Source organism: Tinamus guttatus, unplaced genomic scaffold (genome assembly GCF_059628265.1).
Source record: "Tinamus guttatus ecotype Peru unplaced genomic scaffold, ASM5962826v1 Tinamus_guttatus_pri_ptg000649l, whole genome shotgun sequence".
Lineage (NCBI taxonomy): Eukaryota > Metazoa > Chordata > Aves > Tinamiformes > Tinamidae > Tinamus > Tinamus guttatus.
This window is the reverse complement of record NW_028289183.1, coordinates 504,681-531,454: the sequence shown is the minus strand read 5'-3', so window position 1 is coordinate 531,454 and position 26,774 is coordinate 504,681. Positions and strand designations below refer to the sequence as shown.

Sequence of the window (26,774 nt, the reverse complement as noted above, 5' to 3'; positions counted from 1 at the left end):
CCTCCCCAACTCTGCCCTGGGATCTGTTGTTATTTGCATTTCTTTGGGTTCATTGAAGGACCAGGCATCTCTGCAGGTAGCAGCGACCAAGCTCATGTTGTGAACAGCTGCTAGCCGGGGTCATAGCTGAAGGAGCTCCACGTGATCAGTTGTAAATGCAGACTAGAACAAGTTGTGTCATTGCTGTCAAAAATGGCTGTTTTGCAGGCTGCAAGAACCCATCCCAGTTAACTGCTGTGCAGGATGTATCTTCTTCCATGTCATCTCTGGGTTTGATCTAGGAAGAGATCCTGGTAGCCCTTGCTGACGTGCAGTTCATTAGACATCCACGTTATGGCACCTGTGTTGATCTGTGTGGGCAGATCAATGTCCCTGGAATTTGAGGGAAAAAAAGAAAATTGAGGTTGTATAAAGAATGTGTTTAATAAATTCAGCTAGTGGCTACTTGGGGTTGAAAAGTGAACCAAGGGAGATGAAGGCAAGCTTAACTTTTACATTCACTCTTGCCTTCATTTCAATTTGGCATATCATGAAGACAACCTAGGAAACCAGCTTCAGACTCCAAGGGGCCAGAGGCAGGTAAAGTTTAGTGATCTGTGAACCAGAAAAGGGAGCGTGGTAAATGGGAATATTTGTGGGTTGATACGTGTTAACGTTGCAGATAAAATTTAGTGATGGTAAATGCAAAATAATGCATGCATGGAAAATGAACCCTAATTATGCATTTACATCAATAGACTCTATGGACTATTATCACTTAGAGAAGAGCTCTTGGAGTCATTTTAGAGAGTTCTCAGAAACAGCAGTGTAGTACTCAGCTGGAGATAAAAAGGCAAACTGAGTATTAGGAATTAGTAGGAAAAGGTTGGAGAAGAAAGATTAAATGATCATTATATCACTCTACATCTATGGTGTGCCTGTACCTTGCGTGCTGCACACAGTGCTGGTTAGCCCATCTCAGAAGGCTCTAAGTGACCTAGAAAAAGTACAAAGAAGTATATAACAGCTTTGGTTTGTGAAGAGAGGAAATAGATTATGACTCTTCAGCTTGGAAAAGAGCTGGTGTATGGATGGATGCGACAGAGCCTATAAAATCATGAATGATATGCAGAAGGTGAATAGGGAATGATTGCTCACTATCCCTTATTACCAAAGAGCTAGAAGTAATCAAATGCAATGGTTTTAAATTTGCTACTTGCTTAATAAAAAGAATTCCAATGAGTTCTAGAGTCTGTTGATGATGACCCTAGGGATTTCTTTAAGATACTAAAACTGTCAGTAGTCTGTGACCCATGCGAAGGAAAAAAATTAATGAAGAAAAGACCACCAGGACGTAAGGATGAAAATACACTGGAAGAAATTAATTAGGAATAAGTAGAGAGGCTACTAGTATTAAAAAAAAATAGATCAGCAAAGGCTTTGTAGTCTTTTAGGCTGAGTACTGTGGGGGTAATATGAGAACTGACCTTCTCAAGGAGACAGGAGAAAAAACCTACAGGTTTAAAAGAAGCAAAGTAAAGATGGTGGAAGTGAACTCCGATGTGTTATTAGTGGGTTTGAGACTAAGGCTAATCTAGATATGATCCTAAAATTAAAGAGTAATGCTTTATTTCTGTTTTGGCTAGCCAATATGGGAACAGTCAGGCAGAGAGAGATCAGGCTGTGTCTAGTTTCAGCTAGACTACAGCTGTGGTCCCAAACCAGTGTCTGGACAGAACAAGAGCAGAGCAGGTATTCTGAATGCCCCTGAGCGTTTCTTGCCTTCTCATGTTGTATTTCAGCGAGCATGGGAGCATGCGTAAGGCAAACCATAAGATGGAGAAAAAGAAAATAAAGGAAATTCATACAAATGAGGAAGCATAATTACAGTTGAAATAACTGGATGACCTGGAAATTGCAATAGTAATGGAATGCAATCCATTAATGCAAGGTGTTGCTGTGTATTATGAACTAATGGTAGACATTTGTATCTAAAATTAGGAGCTTATTGGTCAGCAACCAATGAGGACCACTTGAATGTATTTGTGGAGGCTTTGCCTCACTAGTAATACAGCCGTAAGAAAGATGTATTGGAACAGGTTTATGGCAGGGCTTGAGGATGAAGAGGGGAATAGAAAATCTGCATCTTTTCTTTGTGTTCTTAGAAGGAGTTAAACTGCTTAGAAGGCAGTTTTCCTCAGTTTCTTAGAAATGGTCAGCTTTGTCAGGGCAAGGAGGCCACCAGGGATATTTTGCTGGTATCTGTTAGTTCTTCTGTTCATAGGGGTAAATGAAGTGGAAAAGGTGGTGAGTAAGCAGGTTGTGTAGTTTAAGAACATGAATACAGGAAAAAGATAAAGACTGTCTACAAATAATTGTAGAAATAATGTCAAATAATGGAGGAATAAAATACCAGGAGAAATGCAGGGTGGATAAATGCAATGTACACTGGAAAAAAAATTAGTGCTCACTTTACATAAAGAGTGAAAGATACTGAGCTAGTTATCATACAGGAATTAAGTGTTGGAGATAGAGTTCTGTGATTAAGCGAGCGCTGTGTTGCCAGAGGAAAAAAAAATCAAACTCAAATCCCAAACTGAAATTGAGTGTTAGGGTTTATTGGCTAAAGAAGAGAGAACAAAACAAAAAAGAAAAGATCACCAGCTTAATGTATAAATCCATCCTGAATAAATTTTGAACATGCAACTGTTCAAAATATGTCTGTCCCTGCTGCTACCTTAAAAAGATATAATAGAATTGGAGATGATGCAGAAAAGGTAACAATAAGAAGAAACTGGATGATAAAGATTGCATCATCTGATAAAGATAAAGATTGCAAGGACAATCAAAAGGCCTCTGTGTGAGGAGCGGTACAGACTCAAGTTCTTCAGCCTTGGAAGGACACAGTAAAAATGGTAGCAAGGGCTTTGAAATTAGAGAGGTATGGAGAAGGTGAAACTTAAAGATCACTCACTGTTTTTACATTGTGAGAATGGTTGCTAACAAATGAAAAGGTCAGGCAGCACACAAAAGGAAGAACTTTTTATTCAAACTATAGTTAAACTGTGGATTCTAGGCCACAGGATGCTGTAGACACTAGAAGATGAGCTGGTTTCCACAGGGACCTGCACTCTGTCATGAAGAAAAAATTGAGCAGTGACTATCAAACACAAAGTCATAATCTCTGTTTCAGAAACTCCTTAAACCTCCAGTTGCTGGAAGCGAGGAGGCTACATCAGGAGACCATCACCATATGCTTGCTTGTGTATTCTTCACAAGTCATTTGCTAATGCCTGCTGTCAACATACAGGATGCCGAGGGCGGAGGACCTTGGGCCTGACCCAGTACAGCTGTTCCTGTGGTTATGTATTTCGGAGTGAAGCTGGAGGATCTTTGCTTTCTTAATGTGTCAGAATACATCCCCAAGAAAATCCTTGCTGTCTATAAAGGCATCTGGAGGTAAACATGAGGGAAGAAGGAGAGATATTTAAGCCAGAGGACGGTGTCTACACCAGAATTAATGGTATAAGCTGGTTAAGAGTAAACTTAAATTGGAAGTTAAAATAAGTCTCCTAACAACCAGAAAGCAGTAAGAGTCTTCTAGGAGCAGAGCAAGTCAGTTGGGAATGTACAACGGTATCATGACAATTTAATTCAGAAAGGGTCTGAAGGAAAATACGGAATGTGTTGTCTTTCTGTGCTGAGGCCCTGTGTTCTGTATATCAGCCCAATATAGCAAAATAATCCAAACCGAAGGGAATTAGTTTTTCCAGCTGTTTGTGAGGCATATCATTGGGATATATATTAGATCAGATCCTATTGAACAATTTTCTTATGACCCGGGAGAAGGCACCAGTGTCATAATAATTACATTTTATTGGAGCTCTTTAATTGGGAAGTTTGCAAAATGTAGGAAAGAGGAGGGTCTAGGTTGTTGTTTTTTTTTTTTTTTTCCCTCATAAGAAATGAGAAATAACCATAAGCAGATGCAGACTGTACACAGAAGAACAGTAGGAAGTGCCAGGTGGCAGCTATTGATAGAGGCCTGTAAATACGGTCAATTTGTAAACTGCATGGTTGTTTCCAGAGAAGCCTTACATCAGGAGAGTGATTTATGAATTTGACATAATCTTAAGCACTGCAAAAAAAATAGTTGAGTTGACCTCAAAATATATGAGGTCAACTTAAAACACTTTTGGGTTCTCCAGACGTGTGTACCTGAATCGTGTACCCGTACACTTCATTCAGATTTTCAAGCTGTGTTTCTCAGTTACGAAGACTAAAATCTTCTTGAAAATTAATAAAAAAGGGGAGGGGGGGGTCTCATAGGGTGTCTGATAACCACATGATTGCAGGAATTAGGGACCAGTAAGATACCAGAAAGTATTAGTGGTCAAAGGAGTTAGCCATGTGTGTAGAGATAGATCCTACTGCTTATGAAAAATGTCCATGAGCAATTTCTTGCAAGCAGGATATTAGTGAAAAGAAAAACAACCAAAGAGGGCTGTAATCACACATAAAATGGCAAGCTGCCATGTAACTGGGGTGATAAAAAATTACATGGAGTAACCGAAGGTTGTGAGTGTTGGAGGAATGCTCTGAGTGGTGGGAGAGAGTTTAACAAGGTGCGAATCTGTGGCAATAGGGCAATTACCATTTCATATAAAGATACAGATTTTTTATGCAGGCGTCCTTATGCACATTCATGATAGAGAAGTGATAGATCATTGCTTGATGATTTTCAAACGAGATCTGAAGCAGGCAATTCAGATTGGATTGTACAGCCAGTCTTTCGGGGAACGGAAGCAGGAGTTTAGCAAAGTAGTGGTGGTGTATTTGCCATCCCCAGGTTCTAAACTTTAGCAAATGACATTTAAATCATACAATGAGGACATACAATGAGGCTGGATACTGATCGTACTGTTTGAAGAACGACTGTAATAACTAATTTTTCTTGGGAAATTCTAGGTCAGGGGACTGGCTTCTGAGAATGTGAGATGGGCTGAAGCCATAAAGGATTTCAAACGGCAGCAGAGCACCTTGTGTGGGGATGTCTTACTGGTTACGGCCTTCGTCTCCTACCTGGGATACTTCACCAAGAAATACAGGCAAGATCTCATGGATGGACTCTGGAAGCCCTATTTGCACCAGCTGAAAGTAAGCCCTGCTTCCTCTGGAAAACAGTTGTTACTGGTTATTACAAGGACATAAATTCTGGTGTCTGCAGGAGACCTTCTAAATGAGGTGCACCCCTTGAATCCCTGCCATGCTGGGGTGGGGAGGAGGACATAGCCACACTTCATTCACTGCTTGTGATTTCTTGTTCCCTGGTAGGCCTAGAAAGACTCCAGACAGTCCTTCATGCTGGACATTGGTTCTGTTCTTGTTGGCCCTGCCTCTCAGCAGATTTCAGCGATGTCTTATTGCTCAGATTGGATGGAGACAGGCATATTTCAAACTTGTTTAACTAAGCTTAGATAATTTTTACCAGTTCCCCTCGTGTATCAATAAATCCAAGTGCTCAGCCTCCTGCAGGACGGAGCTTTCTGTGCATCAATACCTAATGGAGCATTGTAAATCCTGGTTAAAAAAAAAAAGCCAAGAGATTTTAAATAAGGCCATAACTAAGCAGTCTATTGAATACTGCCTAAACTAGAAAGCTGAGAAAAGCAGCAAGTTCCATAGGATGAGAGAGGAGAGAAAAAAAATGCTTCTTTTTTTTTTTAATACTAAGCCAAGAACATAGTTTTTTTTTTTTTTTTTTTTTTTTTTTTTTTTTAAAGCAATATTGCTTCAAAAAATGGCCTGACTTGTGCTTAGAATTTTCAAGGAAGTGCCTGTTTTCCCATTCAAAAACTGAAGGCCTCTTCTCTTCAGATGACTGTCACAGATAACTTAACTGGTTGTCACGTCCAGAAGTGGCCTCCCATGTCAGAGAAGTGTTTCTAGAACTGCTAATGCCATTTTGCAGCACAACAGCAGGCTTATGAGGGTGTTAATTATATTCTTCAAAGCTGTCATTTCAAAGACTTTGTGCACTGCAAAGTGTGATCTGAACCTGTTCTGCTGGGTTGAGACGGCTTCGTGCGCTTAGTACACTACAGGCAAAAATTTTTGTGTTTTCTGTATAATTTATGTTTGTTCGCAACAGGAGTGGGAGAGCTTTTAATACTAGATCAAAACTATCCTGTAAAATGGCAAAGCACTGAGAGATAAGACTGCTCAGTTTTTAATTACGCTGAATTTTCTTGAATTGGTCTGCTTGTTTGTCTTTGGAATATATTTCAGATAGCTCTCACAGCTTTGTACTGACACACCAGGGAACATTTCTGCTTTTCTTCCAGATCCCAATCCCTGTCACTCCGTCTTTGGACCCTCTGAGCATGCTGACAGACGATGCTGATGTAGCAGCTTGGCAGAACGAGGGCCTGCCAGCTGATCGGATGTCCACAGAAAATGCCACCATTCTCACAAACTGTGAACGCTGGCCACTCATGGTGGATCCTCAGCTCCAGGGTATCAAATGGATCAAAACCAAGTATGGTGAAGATCTCCGAGTGATCCGAATTGGGCAGAAGGGGTAAATATGAGCCTTATCGCATAATAATATCTTCTCATGCTTATCACTCATCCTGGATGAATAGAATATGTTTGACGGCAGCCATCTGAGCAAATTACATTGAGGAGAACTCTCAAATGTATTTGTACATTAGCTGTTTATTCATTACCAAAATGATAGAGATTTCTCATTAAATAGAGGGGCTGTTTAGTGCTTGGTCAAGTTACCATAGCAACTCCTCTAAAACAGAAAATGAGAAGAGGGATCTGCTGGGGACTGAGCTCCATGCAGGATTATGGCATCGTCCCTCAGGCTCACGCTAATGTGTTGCTGCCCGACTCGGTTTCAACGAGGCGGGTGAATAGGGCTGAGAAGGACAGAGACCTGGTCTTGGAAGGTGAAGTTGATTTGAGGGTCCCCATGCCCTGAAGACCAGCTGGGCTAAGTCACTCATGAGGACACACTGCTGGCATGGAATGGACCCAGATTCACATCCCCGTTTGGGCCTGTGCCCTAAGATTTGTTAATCATACAGAGCAAAACATCTGCAACAGCTGAGACACACAAAAGCTCGAGAGTGCATGTAGATTTGGGGATGTTTAGCTCACTCTGTGTTAGAACACTTGTTTGTACTGGCATCTTGTCATGCCTTTGAGGTCAACTGCTGTCATTCTCTCTAAATTCATATTAAATATTTTGGGACTCAGAAGAAAGTGGTTGATGATCAGAGGCAGGATTCACATCTTTTCAACATATTCCTCTAAAGGTCAACTATTTGTTCTGAACTTCTCTCATCTCCTTCTATAGTCACTGAGGAAACCTGGCCCTCTCAAAGGGCCATGCAGCTGAACCAGTCTTGGAAACCTATTATATGATGGGTTCAAACACCTCATGAGAATAAGGGCATCTGTCTGGCTTAGTTCAGGAGCCTAAGTTTTAGCCAGATGAATTAGTTGGGGTAATTACTCTGACAGGGTAACCATGCCTAGAGAGCATCAGCACTGCCCATCCAAAGTTACTCACTCCTTTTTGCAAAAAGCAAGTTATGTGAAGTACAGAGCAGCCCTGAAGCAGAGAGCAGAGGCATTTGACCGTGCCCTTCCCAAGAGAAAGCATCCTGATGCAGAGCAACCTTGCTTTGAAGTTAAACAAGGTGCAATGGGGTCAAATTACCTTATGAAAAATTAAATTGGTATTACCCCATCCTAATCTCTGAATTTGAAACCTATTCTTTCCTTTGGGCAAGCAAATCTAGTGGCTTATCCAGCCTGTGTTGTTCACTGCTGTCCATGTTCTTGGGTATTACTAGTTGCCCTTAAGAGGTCTGAGATCGGACTCTGTATTTGCTGGACAGCCAAGGCGGCCGCTGCTGCTTCCCACCTCGCAGGCAGTTTCTTGCCAACTCTCCCTCTCTTGCGAGTTCTGCTCTGCGTGTGGAGCTGCATCCTCTCCCTCCTGCACGTGCCGCGCTCCTTCCCGCAGAGCCTCACGCCGGTGCCTCCTTACCATTTCCATAGGTATTTGGACACGATGGAACGAGCTGTTGCTGCAGGAGAATTGGTTTTGATTGAAAACCTGGAGGAATTTGTGGATCCAGTTTTGGGGCCCTTACTGGGTCGAGAAACGATCAAGAAAGGAAGGTGAGCTCCTGCGGGGCAGAATAGCATGGATGTCTCCATAAGTGCCATGCTCTTCTCTGCCCTTTCCCTGGTCAATAGATTCAAGTGCCATGCTCTTCTCTGCCCTTTCCCTGGTCAATAGATTCTTTATGCTGCTGTGCCCTCTTTCTCTGACCTTGATTTGTGGGTGTTCTTATTGACAATGCTAACAACCTACCTTTAGAATTGAGAATATTTTAAATCAGGCAGTCATGGATAATTCAGTCATAAGATGGGTTTGATATAAACTTAGTTTGTTTTTTCTATTTATTTTGTTGGACAGAGCAATTCAAATCTTGTGCAGAGAGATCTGTAATTCTTCCCTTTGTATAGTGTCCTTGATGTCTGTAATTGGTTATCTCAATGCTAAATTATTGCCAAAGTGTCTATTGCAAAGAAAATGTAACCTTCCATTTTAGCAAACCCTGTACTTGGTTTAGGAATACAGTTGCAGATTTAAGTATTAAGACTTTTGTCAGTATTTCGCACTGCGGGGAAGCTCTTTGTGTCAATGTGGAGGAGTTTCAGAGAGAGGAGCAACAAGTGAGTTGACTTTTTTTCTTCTTCTTGTATGCAAGCAAAATTATTACATTTTTAGAATGTGCTCAAGTAATGTCAACAAACAAAACTCTATGTTCAGTGGTCTGTACTGAACTCGATTCTTGACTCTTTTGATGTTATTTCACTGGCTTGCACATACTGGTGTCATTGTCCTTTAGAAGGGTATGTGTCAGATTTTTAAAAGTCTCTGCTGCTAATAGCTTTACAGCGAAGAGCAGCACAGCATGGGCTGACCTCTGGGACTGCAGCAGTGGCTCTCAATACAGTCCTGCTTGTGGCTTTGACCATTAAAAACAAATAAATAAAAAATTCTACTAAGCTCTGGATTTCATATTCCTTAAGTTTCTCAGAAATCATTTTCTTGTGATTGAACTCTCATAAAATATCTTAGGACACTGTAAACTTCTGGGAAAGGCAGGCTGTGCAGATCTCTTGCAAGGGAAGGAATGATGAGATATGTGGCTGGGTCTGGTTTGCAGCTATGATTGTAAAAGGGAAGAAGCATTTCAAAGGGAATGATATTCCCAAATGCAGGGAATAAAAACATTTCAAAACCAAGCAGAAATGTTGTGACACTTCAGTCCCCTTGTAGTGGAAAACCCCTTTTCCCTTTTGGGACTCTGTTCTCCTTTGTTCTCAGAACTCACTCACATGTAATTTGTGTTACTTAAGAAAGCGAAAATAAACCAAAAATTAAAGAAAACATTGGTATTGATTGGACTTTGTTTGTTGTTGTTGTTTATTGTTTTTTGTTCGTTTGTTTTATTTTGTTTTTCTTTGACTGCATGTTTTCCAGGACAAGTTAAAGCCCCAGTTTTTCATTTCAGACCTTAGTCCTTCACTTATATAGGCAGAAGCCAGTAGTCCTGTGGTTGGAGTCTATTGAAGTCAAGGCTCTGGGCACTATTTTTGGATTCTCTCATGAGCTGCTCATGTTTCATGATCTCTGTGTCTCCATTTTTCATCTGTAAAAACACAATAGTGACAGATATGACCAAAAAGGTACTTAACAGGTTTATGTCTGACTAGAAAATGTATTGATATTCCTATGCTGTTTCTGATCCTATGTCTATGCACAGGTAAGTAACAGTGGAGCTGCTTCAGTGTAAGCATCACTGCAGCTTGCACGAGTACCAACATGTGTAGAGCAAGCTTGAAGGAGATTTACATCAGGGAATCTCCAGGTTCTCTTTTCCACTGGCTCCTGTGGGTTTTGTCAAAGTTATGTGGAAAATATTTTGGTCCTTGTGGTTCATCTTTCCTACTTTATGAAATATAGACTTGGTGTCAGAAAAGCAGAATAGGAAGAAATAGACTTTCGTGAGTAATCTTATCTCCCACAAATGGCTGGGAGCCGCTCTTCTACGTCATCTTCATGGCTGAAGCTCCATGCGGTCACAGAGGCAGCCAAGGCAGTTTCAGTGGTGGCTAATTAAAATCTCAGTGCCAAGTTATTTATCTTTTTTTCCTTCACGTAACTGTAGCTTTAGAAAGAATGTGGCCCCCATGGAGAAGAAAGGATGATTCATGGTTCAAGCTGACCACAGCATATCAGAAACTGTGAGCCTTCTCCATTAGGCAGAGCTTAAATTCAGGGGCAACACTTTGGCTATATTATCTTAAATCAGAAATGTTTAATGCGTGTCCAATTTTAAATACTCTTTGCATTAAAAATTATATCTGTCCTGAGTCTTCCGCTAATAGATTTTTTGGCTTATTGATATTTAGGTAGAAATACCTTGGAAGAGATCTGAGCACATGCATCTTAATCATTTCAGATACATTAAGATTGGCGACAAGGAGTGTGACTTCAACCCCGCTTTCCGTCTGATCCTTCATACCAAGCTGGCAAACCCCCATTTCCAACCCGAGATGCAGGCCCAGTGCACCCTGATCAACTTCACCGTCACGCGCGATGGCCTGGAGGACCAGCTGCTCGCAGCGGTGGTGAACCTGGAAAGGCCTGACTTGGAGCAGCTCAAGGTCAGTAACTGGGGGTTTACACTGGGAGGCAGTATAAATATTCTAAAAAATAAAAATAATATAAATATTTAAAAATAAACATAATTTCATGCTCAAGGGTGCAAAAATTATTCAGGTCGCCATAAAAACCGGAGATTTCCCTTGAATTATATATATTGAGTTTTTGTATGTTTGTTTGTTTTCATCTGTCTTCTAAGTATTTTGGGCATACTTAAATTGCAACTTCAAATGTTTTCTCCAAAACAGCCTCTTTCTTTTCCTCTCCCTTTTGGGAATGGAAACAGAGATTCTCATTATATCATTTTTCTCTAGACTTAACAGATTTAATTTTGGAAGTAGATTAGCCTCACTTAACTTTAGGCATTTATGGTATAGGATGCCACTCCAAACATTGTGTGGCTAGAATTGATTTTTTTCTAGTATAGTTCTTCCTCCCACTTTTTTATAACCAGCCAAAATGTTTGTTGGTTTTTCGTTTTTGTCTTGAGCTGAGTTGTAAGTTGCTGTAAGTTGTTATAAGTATGGCTTCAGTTTCAAGATAACTTTTTAAATAAAATCTTCTCTGCTAAAGGCATCTTTAGCACAGTAAAAAAAATAGGTACATTACTAAATATGTACTGAAAGTAGGAATAAATTTGTGTGTCATGTTCAGCCAGGCCAGTCTTGTAGTAATCTCTTCACTTAATGAGGTTCTCAAACACATTAGCTGTGAAGCCTTAATGATGCATTTAGTTTTAAATGGACTCATGTGCTAACAAGCCAAAAGATGATATATAAATGTGTTACGTGCTGATTTAATAAGCAAGCCCATGCCTATCTGGCTAGGACAGTGAGAGACCCAAACCCTCTTGATCAGACATTATGTTCATCAGCAGGTTGTAGATGCTGCAAACAGACACCTATCTCCACTGTCTTATGCTAGATGGGGTTGTGTAGGGCGATTGAGATTGTTAGTGGTGTCATTAAGTGAAGTTTAGGAGTGTCCCTCAGCCTCAACAGCATTACTGTTCATGGCTGTTGTCACTCAAAGAAAGATGAATTCAGTATCATCAACTAAACTATTAGGCTCTAAAAATTAGTGGCTCAAATTCTGCAGCATTTGTAATCCATAAAAGAGGAACTGTGTGTTAGAAAACAGTAAAAATAATGTGAATTAGGGATTATATATTTTGAAATCCTTGCTTATTCTGGACCGGTGAAGAAGGAAGATTGGGATAGAGCATCAGGGAGGACCAGGAATATGCCCCCCGCCTGCTGCTACTGCCAGCTGTGCCACCAGCAGCAGGAGATACGGGGCTGGAGTCTGACTTCAGGAACCACAGAGTGGATACAGATTGTTTGAAATGTAGTCGTGTTTTCCCTTCAAAATATCTGAGACTCCCTTCTGTATTTCACCATATCAAGATAATGTTGGGGCCCACAATATCTCCTCTCTCTTATCCTGTTTCCCTCTCCCTAGAAATCCCCACACACCAAAGAGATTAAAAAAAAAAAAATAGGCTACTATTTGAGATTTTCCACTGAATGGGGAAGAGTCGGCCCAGTGACTTCCCTGCTGGGAAAGTCTCTCCACAGAGGCTTTTCTTCCTGGATGCAGAATGGGCATTATGCCCCTTCACCTCCCCAGGGTCACAGATATTTTTCTTCCAGTGGACAATGGGTAGTAAATCTTAACACCCACATTGGTGTCAGAGCATGTACCCAGGATGTGTGTGACCCCTGCATGTGTCTGTCTACTTGTGAGAGATTGGTGGTCCATGGCTCTCGACTCCCAGGAGCAGGTGCAGCTGATTTGGCTGGAGAAGGCAAGCCAGGAGGCTTCAGTCTTGAAGTTCAGGAGACATCAAGTCTCATTAGCAGAGGAAGAGGTTTATTTTTTTTTTATTATTATTATTATTATTTTTAAACCTAAGTGGTAGGTTTGGGCATTGTACAAAGAATGTGAGAGGGGATCAGCTCCAGCTACAACTGTTCTGACCTTAATGGATGACCCTGATGAGGTGGCACTCCTCTATCTGTGCTCTATGCCATTGTTTCTTCCCTGATATAATAGGCATGACAAATACATTAATTTGTTCTTAGAGTGGTTAATAACCTAATCAAAATTGATCAAACATTATTTGTCCAAATAACACTTATAATGATATAGAAAAGTCTCATACAGTTAAAATTGTTACACAAAGATACAGCTCACTAATAACTACTAATTTTGAGGTTGTGCTCACCCTCCCAGCATCCCTAAGATCTATAGCTTCAGTCTTCCCCAAGCAGAACTGGTATGGGATGATTACAAGTCATCAGCATCCTTCTCTAGGAAAAGTTTGAGGTCCCTGGGAAGGTCCCTTCTTCCTCCTCAGTCTTGGCATCCATCTGGGGACATTATTGTATGTTTTCTCAACACGGTTCTCAAGTTGGCTGCTCTGTCCCCACTGACAGAGACTGACAATTTGAAGATCTGTCAGTGAAGAAAGAGTGAAGAGTGGAGAAAGTCCTGGAAAAGGCTTCAGGCTCACAACAGTTGAGCATCTGAACTGGGAAAGGGCTGGGAGTGAATCCTCACCACACTGACCTCTAGCTCTATTTCTTTTTTGTGAGGGAATGAAAATTTGAGAGCCCTCAGAGTAGTAACCTGTTTCCTGGGATTCACACAGTTATGTATCAGCTGTGAAATAAGAGATAATGAGCTCCGCTGCAGAAACGAGAAATGATGACCTTGCTACTGCTGGAAACAATAGCATGACAAAGCTGCAGCAGATGCAGGCTGTTGTGGGAAATACGGCATTGTCCCCACTTCTGAGGGCGTGCTTCAGGAATGGCGTGATGATTACAAGCTATTGGAGCAAAAGACCACACACATCCTCATTAATAACTGCAGGGCTTACAGTCCATGCTCTGAAATAATAGCTTGCAAAATGTCATTTTCGAGGCATGCTATGCTTGAATGATGGGAACACACGCAAAATTAGCCATGTTAGTTTTCTGTTTCAAGACTTGTAAAATATTTACCACCATGGGCAAAGTCCTGTGTGTAATGCCTAAGGAATAGGTCCTTAAAAGCAAGTATTTATAGATGAAATACCAGTAAACTGCATGCTTCAGTGCACTTTCTACTGAAGACTTGGCTTGACATTAACATGAAGTGAGTGTGTGTGAGCAAGTATGTGAAATTTCAGCCCAGATATTGAAAGATGAGTTGCTAATGAGCTAGTTAATCTGCTTGAAAACCTCTGACAACAGAACAAATAGTGCCCCTCCTTCCCTACCTCCCCCAGTGTGTTTCTTCCACCTGGAAGAACCACAAGGATGTTGGATGTGTCCCATTTCCAGGGACCTTGCGGGTGCTTAGGAGGTGTGGGTCCAGGTTTTCCGAAAGGTGTCTTGGGATCATTAAATTACTTGGCTTGTGACACTGATTCTGCCACCTGACAGTCAACATGGCCTAGGACCTGTTCTAATTCCACTCTCTCTTCTACTTCACAGACCTGGCATATTTTCATAGTTCTGAAAAACACTCTTTTGCAAGTTATTAGAGTCATTCTGTTGTGTCACTTAAATAAAATCTGGGGATTTAAAACTCGATGTGTCATACAGCAGTGTTTCACATACTAGGGTGTTAGTGATTGGATTCATTTATGTAGAGAAGTCATCTAGGCTTATACCTTAGCAGCATCCAAGGCAGATGCACTGCTTTACCACAGGATGTTTTCTGTGATAATGCTAAAAATAGGCATTCAGAATAAGACCACATAGTGGAATAATATAATGTACCTGCAATCCGGGAAAGAGGCAGCTTCCCCGAGCAAACAGAGAGAATAGGGCAATCACATTTTCCCAGATGAAAACGTATTTTCAAGGATATTTTCAGAAAGGAGACAGATGAGAGTCTTTAGTTCTACCATGAACAGTGTTAATAACTGGTAGTTCTTTCCAGCAACTTGCTCTGTCTCTTCTGCAGAAGGGAGGGAAGCCTTGTTTTGCAGAATGAAAATTGGAAGAATTTGCACCCTAATTTAGAAGATCTGCCCCTGAAGGAAGACAGTTACTGGTCTGTATCTGCTTGGCTGTCTTTTCACTAAAATTGCAGTGAAGTGAAGACTGTCCTTGTCTGGACAGCTTCTAGCATGGGTGGCCACTGATCCAAGCAGCATCTCAAGGCCAGAATACAAGTGGGAAATCAAGTAAGATTTTGACTTTGCTCAGAGCTCTAAGCCAGAAAGAGTCAGCTGTGGGTTGTGCTTAGCCCTGGACTGAGGAGAATGGACTGTCACTTTCACCACTGGCTTTTAGTCCTGTGGTCTTTGTTGCTGATGTGATTGGGACTGCGATGCTGGGGAAGGGAAGAGGTTCCCAGGAGGTGAGGAAGACGTGTTTATCCTCAGCCTTCCTGTGTAGGACCATCCAGAATGACTCAAGCCTGAAAAACAGACGTTTCTGAGAAGGAGGCACAGGATGTGTGTGAGAGGTAGTTTCCTCCTGAATCATTTCTATCATTTTAATACATTCCTAAAGGAAGAGCTTATTCATCCTGGCACTTTCAGGATTTCTCTGAGTGGATGGTGATTTGGATAAGGAGAGATCCTGGGAGTTCTGTTTATACACAGGAATCAGAGCAGGGGTCGGTCTGTGAGCAATGCTGGACAGTGTCAAATGGTCAATTAGAAGCTCCTTTCCATACAGAGATGATTAATGCTTTCCTTATCACTTTTTTTTTTTTGTGGCTAAAACTTTCTGAATTCATTATTTGCAGTCAGACCTTACAAAGCAACAGAACGGATTCAAAATCACCTTGAAAACGTTAGAGGACAACTTGCTCTCTCGGCTGTCATCAGCATCTGGGAACTTCCTGGGAGACACAGCGTTGGTGGAGAACTTGGAGATCACTAAACAGACAGCTGCAGAAATCGAAGAGAAGGTAAAAAGACAAAGTGAGAGCCCAGAGAAAAGCCTGCCTGTGATGTTATCTTTAAAGATTTGTTGGTGAAACATAGCTTCTTTAATATGCTCATCTCTACTTATTCTGCTGTGCAGAGAATAGAAAGCAGCATAAATTGAAGCACTCTCCGTTCTGGCCAGTTTCAAACGATTTAATTCTTTTGAGCTAGTGTATGTTAAATGGCCTATTTAAGACAACGAGAAAATGGCAGTGCCTAATGCAAAGATAATAAAATTTACACACTGTATCAAGGCTGCTTTAAACTATTCCAGTGTAACACAGTGGCCTTTTATTTTTTCCTTGAATTAATTCTGAGTATATCACACTTCCTCAATTAAGCTTGATTTTAGTAGTGACTGGGGACTGGAATCTGTTGAGTTTGTGATCTAGAGTAAATCTGCAAAAACTTGAGTATTTCCTACCCTTCAGTTCCTTAGGTTGTAAATCAGCTTTTTCATTAGCTCTGTAGTGTCAGTGTTGTCACTACCCAGTTTGCCTTGTTGGCTGTGCTTTGACTAGGTAAAGACATCTCTGCTCTCGCTTATGGGATGACAGGAGTGTGGCTGTGACACCAGGACCACAAGTGGATCCTTCTGTGGCCATCCTTGACTACTTCCCTCCCCAGTCACCCCAACCTTATAGCCCAGCCCTTGGCCTTCTCCAGCATGATGACCAGCACTGTTCAATAATGGGTATCTGTATTCAACTTCAGAATTAGGTGGGCAATTCATGGAGGTGCTTGTTTCTCTCTTCTGACTGTAAGCAATGTTCTCTCACAGCTGTTGGAGCAGCTGGTCTTTATGAAATATCAGCTCAGCTTTGGACAAGGTAGGGGAAGGAGACGGCGTTGGGCTGTGGAAGGTAGAAGGGCACCTTGCCTGGCTGCATGGGACATACAGCCTCTACCTGCTGGATGTTTCTGTTCTACAATAGCAACACATCTAGAAGTGCAGGAACATTTGGTGTTGTGCATAGCTATAATTGGAGTACAGCTGTGAAGAAACACACATTTCTGCTTATGAGTTGGGCTAGGATCTTCGCAACACTGGCCCACAGAAAATGCCCTGTGCCTGAAACCTGATTGCAGGAGCCTTTGAAGGCGTTCCTTAGAGGGAGCCCTAGAGGTTATGAAACAATGGGTTCTCAGGATGTGCCAACAGACTAATCCTCCAGATCCCGACATATGTTGGCTGTGTATAACCAAGACCTTCAGTGAAAAGGCTTGCTAATGCCCCAGCTAGATATATCCTCCCCAGCTCAGCTGGTGGCCTTGGGAGGCTCGTGTTAGATGTTTTTGTGTGGGCTGTGTCATGCTCTGCAAGCTTGTTAGGCCTATGCTGAGCCTTTTTCTGCCATGTCCTCATTGCATGGTTCGCTGAGCTGGCTGTACTGGCGCTGGCATGGGAACACGTACCTGCTCTGCAAGACGTTTCTGACTGTGCCGAGGCAGAGCCTCAGATAATTCCCGTGGGGCTCGAGGATGTCACTTTATGCCACTGAAGTAGAATGAAAGAACGAACTTCCACAGGACAGAGACGATAATGGGGCAGTGTAACTGCCAGAAGGATTTTTACCATATCCATCATAACGGTTGTGCAGACACCTGGCTAGCAAGGTAAAGGTGCATTAAATCTCAGGGAAGAAAAGCAGCAAATAGCTGTAAATGACCATTCTCAGCCTTGGGACACCTGACCCGCTCCTTGGCCTGACGTCTCGGCCGATGTTAACCCTGCACCAGACTGCAGGCGGTCTGGGGCCTCGCTGCTCTCACCTCTCCGAAATGAGAAAGATGGACTCAATTTAAAAAGATGTTTTTAAAGTTGTCTTGACCCTGCATTTTCCTCACAGGTCCGGGAATCCAAGGTGACAGAAACAAAGATTAATGAGGCCAGGGAGCACTACAGGCCTGCAGCGGCGCGGGCCTCCCTGCTGTACTTCACAATGAACGACCTCCGCGCTATCCACCCCATGTACCAGTTCTCTCTGAAGGTACTGTCCCCACAGGGACCTCCCTGCTGCTCGTGGCTGTGCTAGCTGCACTACTTCTTTCTCTTATTAAGATAAAAAAGGGTTCTTTGTGGGCTTCCTGAGATTTTTGAAGTTCTGTTGAAAAGGTGGTCTAAGCTAATCCCTTCTGTTGCTTAGGTTTTATGGAAAAGTGTCCTGTAATTAATTTTTTAAATATATCCACGTTCCATATATTACCTGTAACATGGACTGTAGTAGTGTTTGAAATGGAATAAAACCTCGTCTTGTGCTTGATGGTTTCAATGCTGCCATTAGTAGAAGAAAGAGCATTTCAGCAGTGCCTGGAAGGTTTAAGATCAGTCTGAACATCATAAGGAAAGGTTTCTCTCTATTATACACCAAGCGTGGGCTGGAGTCTGTGTCCTCATGTCTAAATTTGTCAATCATCCCTATTGCAGGTGGTCAGGTTGGAGTCAGATCAGAGGAGCCTTAATTAACTCTTCTTTCTTTCCCTTTTGCTTATTTCTATGCAACTGAACTAAAGTCTTGTGGAAAGTCACAGCTTGACTTAGAGGTGCATTAACGTTCTTTATTGCTAAAAACCCAAGAAGCTTTTTTATTATTATTTTTTTCTTTTTGCAAAGCAAAACTTTGCAAGCAGTTTATCTCTTCCATATTCACAACCTTCTTGGCCTAGCAGAACAAGATTAGTGATGGATTTAAAAGACAGCATCTGGGGAAAGCGCCAGCAAACTATTTTTTTTCCATCTAGTTTACATATTTACGCACAGAGATTTTACACAGCATTTGGAGTAATGCTTTGCTCCATCAGTTAATCTTTTCTTTATATTTACATGAGTTCTGTATCTGTGATGTCATCAGAGTCATAACAACTGTACAGGTATTTTGTAAATTCAGGATTTGCCTCCGCACTTAAAAATGATCAAAAACCTTGATAATGAAACAGTCCTAATTTCCTAAATAAGTCAATATTAAAATATCTCATCACAGTCTAAAAACCTTATCCAACTGAGAGCACATCATTGGGGGATTTATTACTACCTTCTACACAAAAGGCAAATCATTCCTGCTTCCATCACTCCAAAGAAGTCTCCCAAGCAGTTGGGATCCTTCCTACCTTGCAGTTAACTGTAATTGCAGTTAACTGAGCTTCTCAGGTAGTCCACAGTATAGAGTGAACTCTAGCCTAGATGTGGGGCTAGTGTCCTTGTATGCTTGGCATGAGAGGAAAAGCAATATGGACATGACATGAACCAACACCATCTGTCAGTGGGCTTGTGCACCCACTTAGCTACAGTATGGAGGAGTCCTGATGCACAGACTGTGTTTCACATGCTCTTCTCACAATGCCATATGGCCACCAAACAGTTAGGTAAACCTAGTCTTTTCTATAAGAGTCCTTAGATTAAAAGTTCAGGTGGGATTTATGGGTGTGTTAACACCTTGAAATGTGGATGCCAGCCTTTCCCTGCAAAGCCGCGTTCACTCCATAGCACAGGGGCACGTTAAGTGAGAAGCTAGGCCAGATATATCTCCTTTGGAGAACATTTGCTCCTGGAGATGATCCTGGAGATCATTTCCAAGATGACAGATTGATTTAAGGGCTAATTATTATTCTTCCTAGTGGTGGGCTGAACTACTCAAATCACAGGGTAGCAGAGCCTACTGGGAATCCAGCAACTTTTATGGGAATGAGGCCATGATTCTCCATGTTTCTTGACTATCTTTTAAATACTTGCATTCCCCTTTTTTGCTGCTCTGAGTGGACTGGGACTCCATTTGACAAACTGCAGGAGTTAGGTCTTTAAGAGTGAAATACATGCCTAGTAGTACATTCATAGTTATTTTGTTGTTATTTTTTATTTATTCATCGCTGAATCAGTGGTTTCTGTTATTTGGCTGGTTTGGGGGATTTTTTGGCAGTTTTTTTGTTTATTTTTTTAAGGACATCTACTGCAAGCTCCTTAGGCAGGTTTTCTTCTCCTGTGCTCTACATGTACTGCCCAAAACAGTGGAGAAGTCTTGGTCCCTAAGTTGTTTCTAGGATCGTGTCGTAGTAAAAAAGAGAGTGAACATGATCCTTTGCCTAGATAAAATAGTGGTCCTGTCCCAGTAGTCCTGTCCAGGAGAGATCCAAGGGCCTTCCTTGGTCATTATTTGAAGAGTTACAGTTTGAATATTTCAATAAAGGAAAGACCTTTCTTAGAGATTTTGGGGAATGGAGAGTTAAATGAGATAATGTCTAGGATATCTTCCAGACAGTTTCTTACCTTGTCAAGTGACCTGGAAAAAATAACAGAAGCAAGAACATCATTTTGAGCTGCATCCACAAAGATGCAGACATTTCTTTTTGATATCTGCGACTCATATGCAGAGATAATTTTACCAGGGAAGTGTGCTGAATATTTTTCTGGCAAGGATGCCCTTTGGAAGATTCATTCCATATACATACATAATAGATACAGGCACATCTGAGGTTTCACCTTTAATCTACCTAATTTGTATTTTGTTTGTTTTATGTTTTCCAGTTAGCATTAATAATACGTATAAATACATAGGAAATTATTTGATGAAATGTTTTTATCCGATGAATTGTGATGACAGATCATAAAACATTGTGTAAAGATGCACAGAGATTATTTTAAAATACTTACCACGCAGCTAAAAGCCCAGTATAAATTAATGTTCAGAAGATTTATATGTGATTCTGCAGCATGTTTTAAAACATTTTAAAGAAATGTAAGTTGGAAAATCCATTCTGCAATATTTAATAATGCAGTAGATATCAGAGTTACTTTAATTTGTTGAGACATAATTCTCCTATTGTAGAATCCTGAAAATAACCCTTTGCAACAAAGCCATGCCTCGGCTGGTTGGTGTCATTAATTTGTATTGGCCTGGCTATTTTGTATTAGCCGGGTTCCAATGTACAGAGCCTTTGCATTGCTAATCAAGATTTAGACTTGTGGTTTTTTTTTTTTTTCCAGCTGCATTTGATAATTTGCTAATGGGTTTTCTTCAGCCTGTTCTGAAAGTTTTAAAGTCTTTTCTCATTTAGATCAGAAATGTTTTTGCAAGAATCCAAAGTATCTTATATAATATTGTCTTTCTCAATGCATGAACCCATCCCTGAGGGTACTCCAATGGTTAAGCTCACTTCTGCTTATATTAGCCAGACAATGAAATACTTACTGAACTTTTTAATACTTGGGGGAATTTTTTTCCTCTATATAATACCAAAATTTGAAAAATAATAGGTATGCTTTCCACCTGGAACCTGATGTCCTTCATCTCAAAGTTTGCACAAAAGATGGACTGTAATCCTTATGTGAGAAGATACCTAGTCTGAGAAAGACTAGCTGTAGCTATTCTGTCTTAATTCAGTTAGCCTGCTCTGCAGCACCTTCCCAGTCCCAAGCAAGGACAGTGCCATGGAGAACGTCATCATTGCTTGGCTCTGTGCTCATTAAAAAGCAGCTCAAAGCTAAGGTCTGGTCTCCAGAGCTATTGCCCTGTTTGCTGGAGCTGCTGGTTCACACTGCTTGACGTTTGGAGTTGCTTATGGAGAGGTAAAATATATGAGTTGGCTTCACTTACTGCAACATCTCAGGTGATATCTACAAACATGAAAAGATCAGCTAGAAAACATCCACGTTGATCTGTGTCTGCCCACCTAGGCGTTCAGTGCTGTGTTTCGGAAAGCCGTGGAAAGGGCAGCTCCGGATGAGAACCTGGAAGCGCGAGTGCTAAACCTCATCGACAGCATCACCTTCTCTGTGTTCCAGTACACGGCCCGGGGCCTGTTTGAATGTGATAAATTGACCTACACAGCTCAAGTTACCTTTCAGGTAAACACCATTCTTTTGTGTAATTTGCGTGCAATGATTTATTTTACAGGCAAAGGTATCATCATACAGAGAAAGCCCAAACTGTCACAACTGTCTCTTTGGCATCAGCACAGCTGAAACAAGGGCTTTGGACTGATTTTCTTCTCTGTCTCTTTTGCTGATGGTCACAGGGGATGTTTTCCTAAACTGACAAACAGTTGTTTTAGCATAGTAATGCCTGCATGCAAGAACTAAAGATGAGAAAAGGAAGCAAATTCCCTGACATGCAGAATACTGAAATGAACTAAGTTTAACTGCACAAATATTGTGCAGGTCCAGTTAACCTTAATCCCATACTGACCTGATGTTTTAAACTCCACATAACAAAGTATTATATGCAAAATAATTGAGCTTTGCAAAATCTAGAAGATATTAGGACAAGTAAACCTGTAACTCGAATATGTATTTTTAGTTAATATTTTTTTCTGCATATAGAAGTCAACTTATATTTTGCAGAGTCACTCTTAATTCTGACCCATAAGATATCTACACATTCCCATATATTTGTAAAGCATTAAAGTAGCATACATTGTAGTTGAAAATGTACATAATACATTGCAAATAGTTAATGGCTCATTTTAAGCTTTCAGGAGAACAGCTTCCACAATTCCAGTGAGTGGTGGGAGCTAGGTGGTGAATCACAGGATTCTGCTGTTGATCTGAGTAGCTCATTGCCATCATTAGTCGTGCCACACTTTAGAAGTCATTGCCCCCTAGGCAATAATGAGCTGTAGTCAAGATGTTGTAACAGGGAGATGAGAACCTACTCCAGCATGGCTCTTTTCTTCTCCCAGAAATTGTACTGAGATTTTGGATGTCTGGCAGTGCATTTGGTACATTGCCTCCAGCTGGGCTCATGAACACATATAGCTTCCAGAATTATCTCGGATTTCCATATGGTTTTGCAGAATTATCTTGGAAAGAACTCTGAAGTCTTACTCCATATGGCCCCCAGAGCCACAGTGGTGATAGATGAATGGCTTAGTTGCTCTCCAGAAATGCCAGAGACCTCAAAAACCTTGATGCATATACTGTGCGCTTTTGTAACACGCTCAGTACATCCTTGGTTACTTTCCAAACTGAACAAGATAGAGAGATGTGCAAGACCTTTGTACCATACCCTGAGATGCTTGCTCTGTCTTTTTTCAATAACAATATCCAGTCTTTAGCTGCAGACATCAAATTCAGACAGTGATTTGAGCCTACATCACAGCCTTTGCCATGCAGTTATCCAAATTTTTTTCCCCGTCATTTTGCCAGTCTCCATACTTATTCCAGATGCTCTTTTGGGGAGGCTCAAATCACCTGCATGGAATGTTTCTCCAGATGCTTCAAGCAGAGGACACTGTATACCTTTTAGCCAGATATTCAGTCACTGTGTAATTTGAATAAGTAATCTGCTGGAGTATACTGCTGCTTGTATCCTGGCCTGCTCAAGAATATCATGTCTGTTTGAAATTACAGATACTTCTGATGAGTAAAGAAATCAACACAGCAGAACTGGATTTTCTACTAAGATATCCAGCACAAACCGGAGTCACAAGCCCAGTTGAGTTCCTGTCTAATCACTCCTGGGGAGGAATCAAGGTACTTGTTTCACTTGAACTATGTGAAGGCGGCTTTCCTTATCACCTCTAGAACCGTAATTCGCTGACCTTGGAACAATTCGTATGGCATTCCATGAGCAAAGTTAAGTTCATAAATGAGAAGCAGCACAAAAATGCTACAGAAATGGAGTGTCCTGTAGAAACAGGAACAGTGAGTACAGACAGCTTTGTTGGCTCTTTTGTGGTTGTACCTCTGATGATCTCTGTGTTATTAAGGTCATTTTTCTGTCTGAGATTTAGATTTCTCCTCCTATATGATGAGAATGAGAATATCCTCTGGATTTTGTGGTTATACACTAGAGAGAGCATTGGGATCTTTGTTGTTTTGGGGATGAGGAGAGTAGTTAATGCAAATGTGACCATCCCTTTCAGAGGCGAGGGACACGTTGGGGACAGAGCAGTGGCAGCTGACAGACCTTCTGCAAACACATTCTGTCGTGGTGATGGAAAGGTCTAAGAGCTGCCACGTGTTGTGGAGGGAGCTGAGAAAGAGATACGAGTCATCTCAGCTTTGTGCTTATTTATCAACAAGTACCAAATGCACTGAATTGGACCTAGTTCACCAGATTATGATTAGTTTTCTGGAAGGGCCGAAATCATTCTTCAAGTGGCACATGTTTGTTTGCACCTCGTTGGATCTGAGACTGTATCTTTGTTTTATTGTGCCTTTTGATCAGTCTCTTGCACCTGCTGTAATGTAAAAATCTGTTTTACTTATAGCATTTCTGCCTTCATGGCTTTTTTCTCTGATACTGTGAAGTATGGAGCTGAGACATCCTGTTTTGATTGGGATAGCTCTCAGATGTTCCTCTGGGATGTGTTTTTTTTTCCTCTTCACTGCATTCTGACTCACTGCACTGGGAGTATTCCTATCTCCTGAAGGATGACCAGACAACATATCTTCATCCAGGTATAAGATATCTCAGATACTTTTCTCCTGTTTGCATTATTTTATGGGGTTTTCCAGGATTTTTTGGGAACCATGGCCTCTGATTGAAAGACATATATTTCTAGCTAAGAAAATGCTCAGACTGTACTTCAGCTGACAAACACTGTTCTTTATGGTAACACAGACTCAGAGCAAATGCAGACTGCAGTTCAGAAGTTGATGAAACTGATGTTGCTCATCCAGACTGCCCACAGAGACTTGAAATACCAGTGTGGAGCAATTTGTGCTGAACCAAATGTGTCTGTGCTGGCCAGAAATTATCTCCACCTCTTCACTGGCAGTGAGGATGATGCCTCTGCCTCGTTCTGCACATGTATCTGATCTGGCTCATCCTGAAAATGTCATGATCACATACTCCACTGTAAAATAAGCCTGAAACTTCTTGGTATACTAACCTTTTTCATCCCTCAAAGATATACGTTGTAGACGTATGTACGTACATACAATTGCTTGAAACCTCAGGATTTTTTTTTACCCTTCCCCGGTCCAGCTCACGTTCATCATGGGGAGATACCTATATATATACGTGTGTATATATATGTGTGTGTGTATATGTATACAAAGCATGCATGGTGCATTTCAGTTCCTCTTAAGTCATTTCAAATTGAAGTTCTTTGCTGTTTGGGAACATTTCTGCACACAAAGCTCCCTCCTGCCTCAGCCATTTGAACTTCCCCTCTATGCCCCTTTCCTGAGGTCACTGGAGTTCCTGTTCCACTCTAGCTTTCAGAGGTTTCAGGCTCTGATTGTCCTTCTGGAGATTCTGTTGTGCATCTTAGGGAAGATATTACTCTTGAAGTGCCCAAGTAGCTCTGTACCAAGTAGTCCTGCCTGCAAGTGATATATTCTCCAAGCAGATACCTCTCAGTTTACAAAAATAGTCTTCTGATGTTTGAAATGATTCCATCTTTGGGGGCAGGTTCTATTCAAAGTACAGGTGAAATGGCCCTATGCTTCATCATGATTGCTGAAACTGCCTCATATCATAAAGTTGGCGCAGTTATCAACACAAGGTCATAAACACCAGAAGAAACATAAACTTCCTATAATTCAGACTTGAATACATTCCTGCTAGACTTCAGATACAGAAAAACAGATATTTCTGTGCCAAAAGTGTCAAAATACATAACATACTGTGTCCAAGCCTATTATGAGACTAGCAGCAATGAACTTTCTCTCATCGAGGCTCAAAAGGTGACAATGGCATCCTTGAGCAAGATCTTAATCCATTTGGTCTCATGAATGTCCCACCTTCATCCCCACTGACAGCGTGCACTCCACCATACCTTGGACATCGGGAACACACATAGCGTTGAGTGTCTATCATGCGGTCACTGTCTGCATGGAGCGATTGGAGACGTGTCCGGAGGTGGATGTGAAGTGAATGTGAAAATACCAATGGACTGTCATGTGAACTTGCTCAGATAATCAACAGTCTTTGAGATGAGCACATCCAGCTCCACTTCCTCTCTCTCATAGTCCTTCTGGTTGGTTGTATTCATTGAGATGGAAACTATGCAATGCCACGAATAGTCTGGTTTGCATAACCTTTTGCCCAGCTGGTGGGATGTCAGGCTGTAAATGTGTCCAAGTGTGCTCCAGCCATGAGGAATCTCTAGCCACAGTGTGCATCTGCTGTCACAGGGAAACTGCACATTTTGAAGAATTGCAGTCACTGGTCAATAATGTGCCCTAATTTGCAATTTTTCAGGATTTTCAGAGAGTGAATACTTTATTACTAGATACTAAATACTCTTCAGATTGTCTTTCATGATGATTGCTTATAGTATTGATTCAACTATAAATCATATGTCTGGTGTCAACTTTATTAGTGTTTGTGTTCCATTAATGTTTGTTGGTATATTAGCCTTGGAGATTTTGGCAACTTCAGTTACTTGAGGCATGGTTTTAGTACAATCACATTTTGTCACAAATGGCTATAATTAGGTTAATTAGTCATGGCTTCTATACAGCTTATTAGCAGGCTAAAATCTCCTTTTCTTTCATCAGGAAGATTAAGTGCTGTAATAAATTGTTTCTTCAACAAAGCTTGAACAAAGTACTTTCCAGATTCATATTTCAAATTCTAAGTGGAATTTAGTATTCTGTCTAATTTTTCATAGGAGCATTGAAAATGCTTCTGCACAAAGAGCTGCCCTTGCCAGGGATTTCAGGCCAAGATAGTTGTGCCAAAAGAAATCCAATATTGATATTTGTGGCCCATTTTGTGCCTCCCATTTTGGGCACATTAACTTCAGTGAAAACCTCATTAGATGTTGAGGATGCTGGGCATACAAATAGCCTGATATGACTTGGCTTATTATTTATTACTGTTAGCTGATTAATAATGCATTCATGCTAATAATGCTTTGCAGTGGTGCAACTGTTTTCAGCCCATGAGATTGGTGCATCTGGCACATTCGGGATTTAGTCTTCCAGCTTCTTGTAAGTTCAGCAAAGAGCTTTGCAGAGGCACAAATGTGTCATTTGTGCCAGGGGGAACTCAGTGTTTACTACTGAATGAGGAAACCCATGTACCTTTCTACAAAGGCACAGCTTGCAGGGAAAGATAATGTCTTTTATTAGATCTCTTGATATACTCGGGAAAAATGGGCAAGTTTCAAGCTTGTAAGTAGTTAAGTCTGAAGCAGGAACGGAATTTAAGTGAG

General features: G+C 41.2%; 1 protein-coding gene across 1 annotated transcript in view; it reads left to right on the top strand.

Moving 5' to 3' along the window:
* The window catches only part of DNAH9 (dynein axonemal heavy chain 9), a 165,968-nt gene that overhangs the window by 96,525 nt on the left and 42,669 nt on the right, over nt 1-26,774 (top strand). The window contains exons 52-59 of the mRNA XM_088535859.1: nt 4,948-5,136; nt 6,324-6,559; nt 8,056-8,178; nt 10,536-10,740; nt 15,488-15,652; nt 17,522-17,662; nt 21,340-21,510; nt 23,014-23,136. Of these exons, the coding sequence (XP_088391985.1) occupies nt 4,948-5,136; nt 6,324-6,559; nt 8,056-8,178; nt 10,536-10,740; nt 15,488-15,652; nt 17,522-17,662; nt 21,340-21,510; nt 23,014-23,136 (1,353 nt within the window). The remainder of the gene's footprint in view (nt 1-4,947; nt 5,137-6,323; nt 6,560-8,055; nt 8,179-10,535; nt 10,741-15,487; nt 15,653-17,521; nt 17,663-21,339; nt 21,511-23,013; nt 23,137-26,774) is intronic.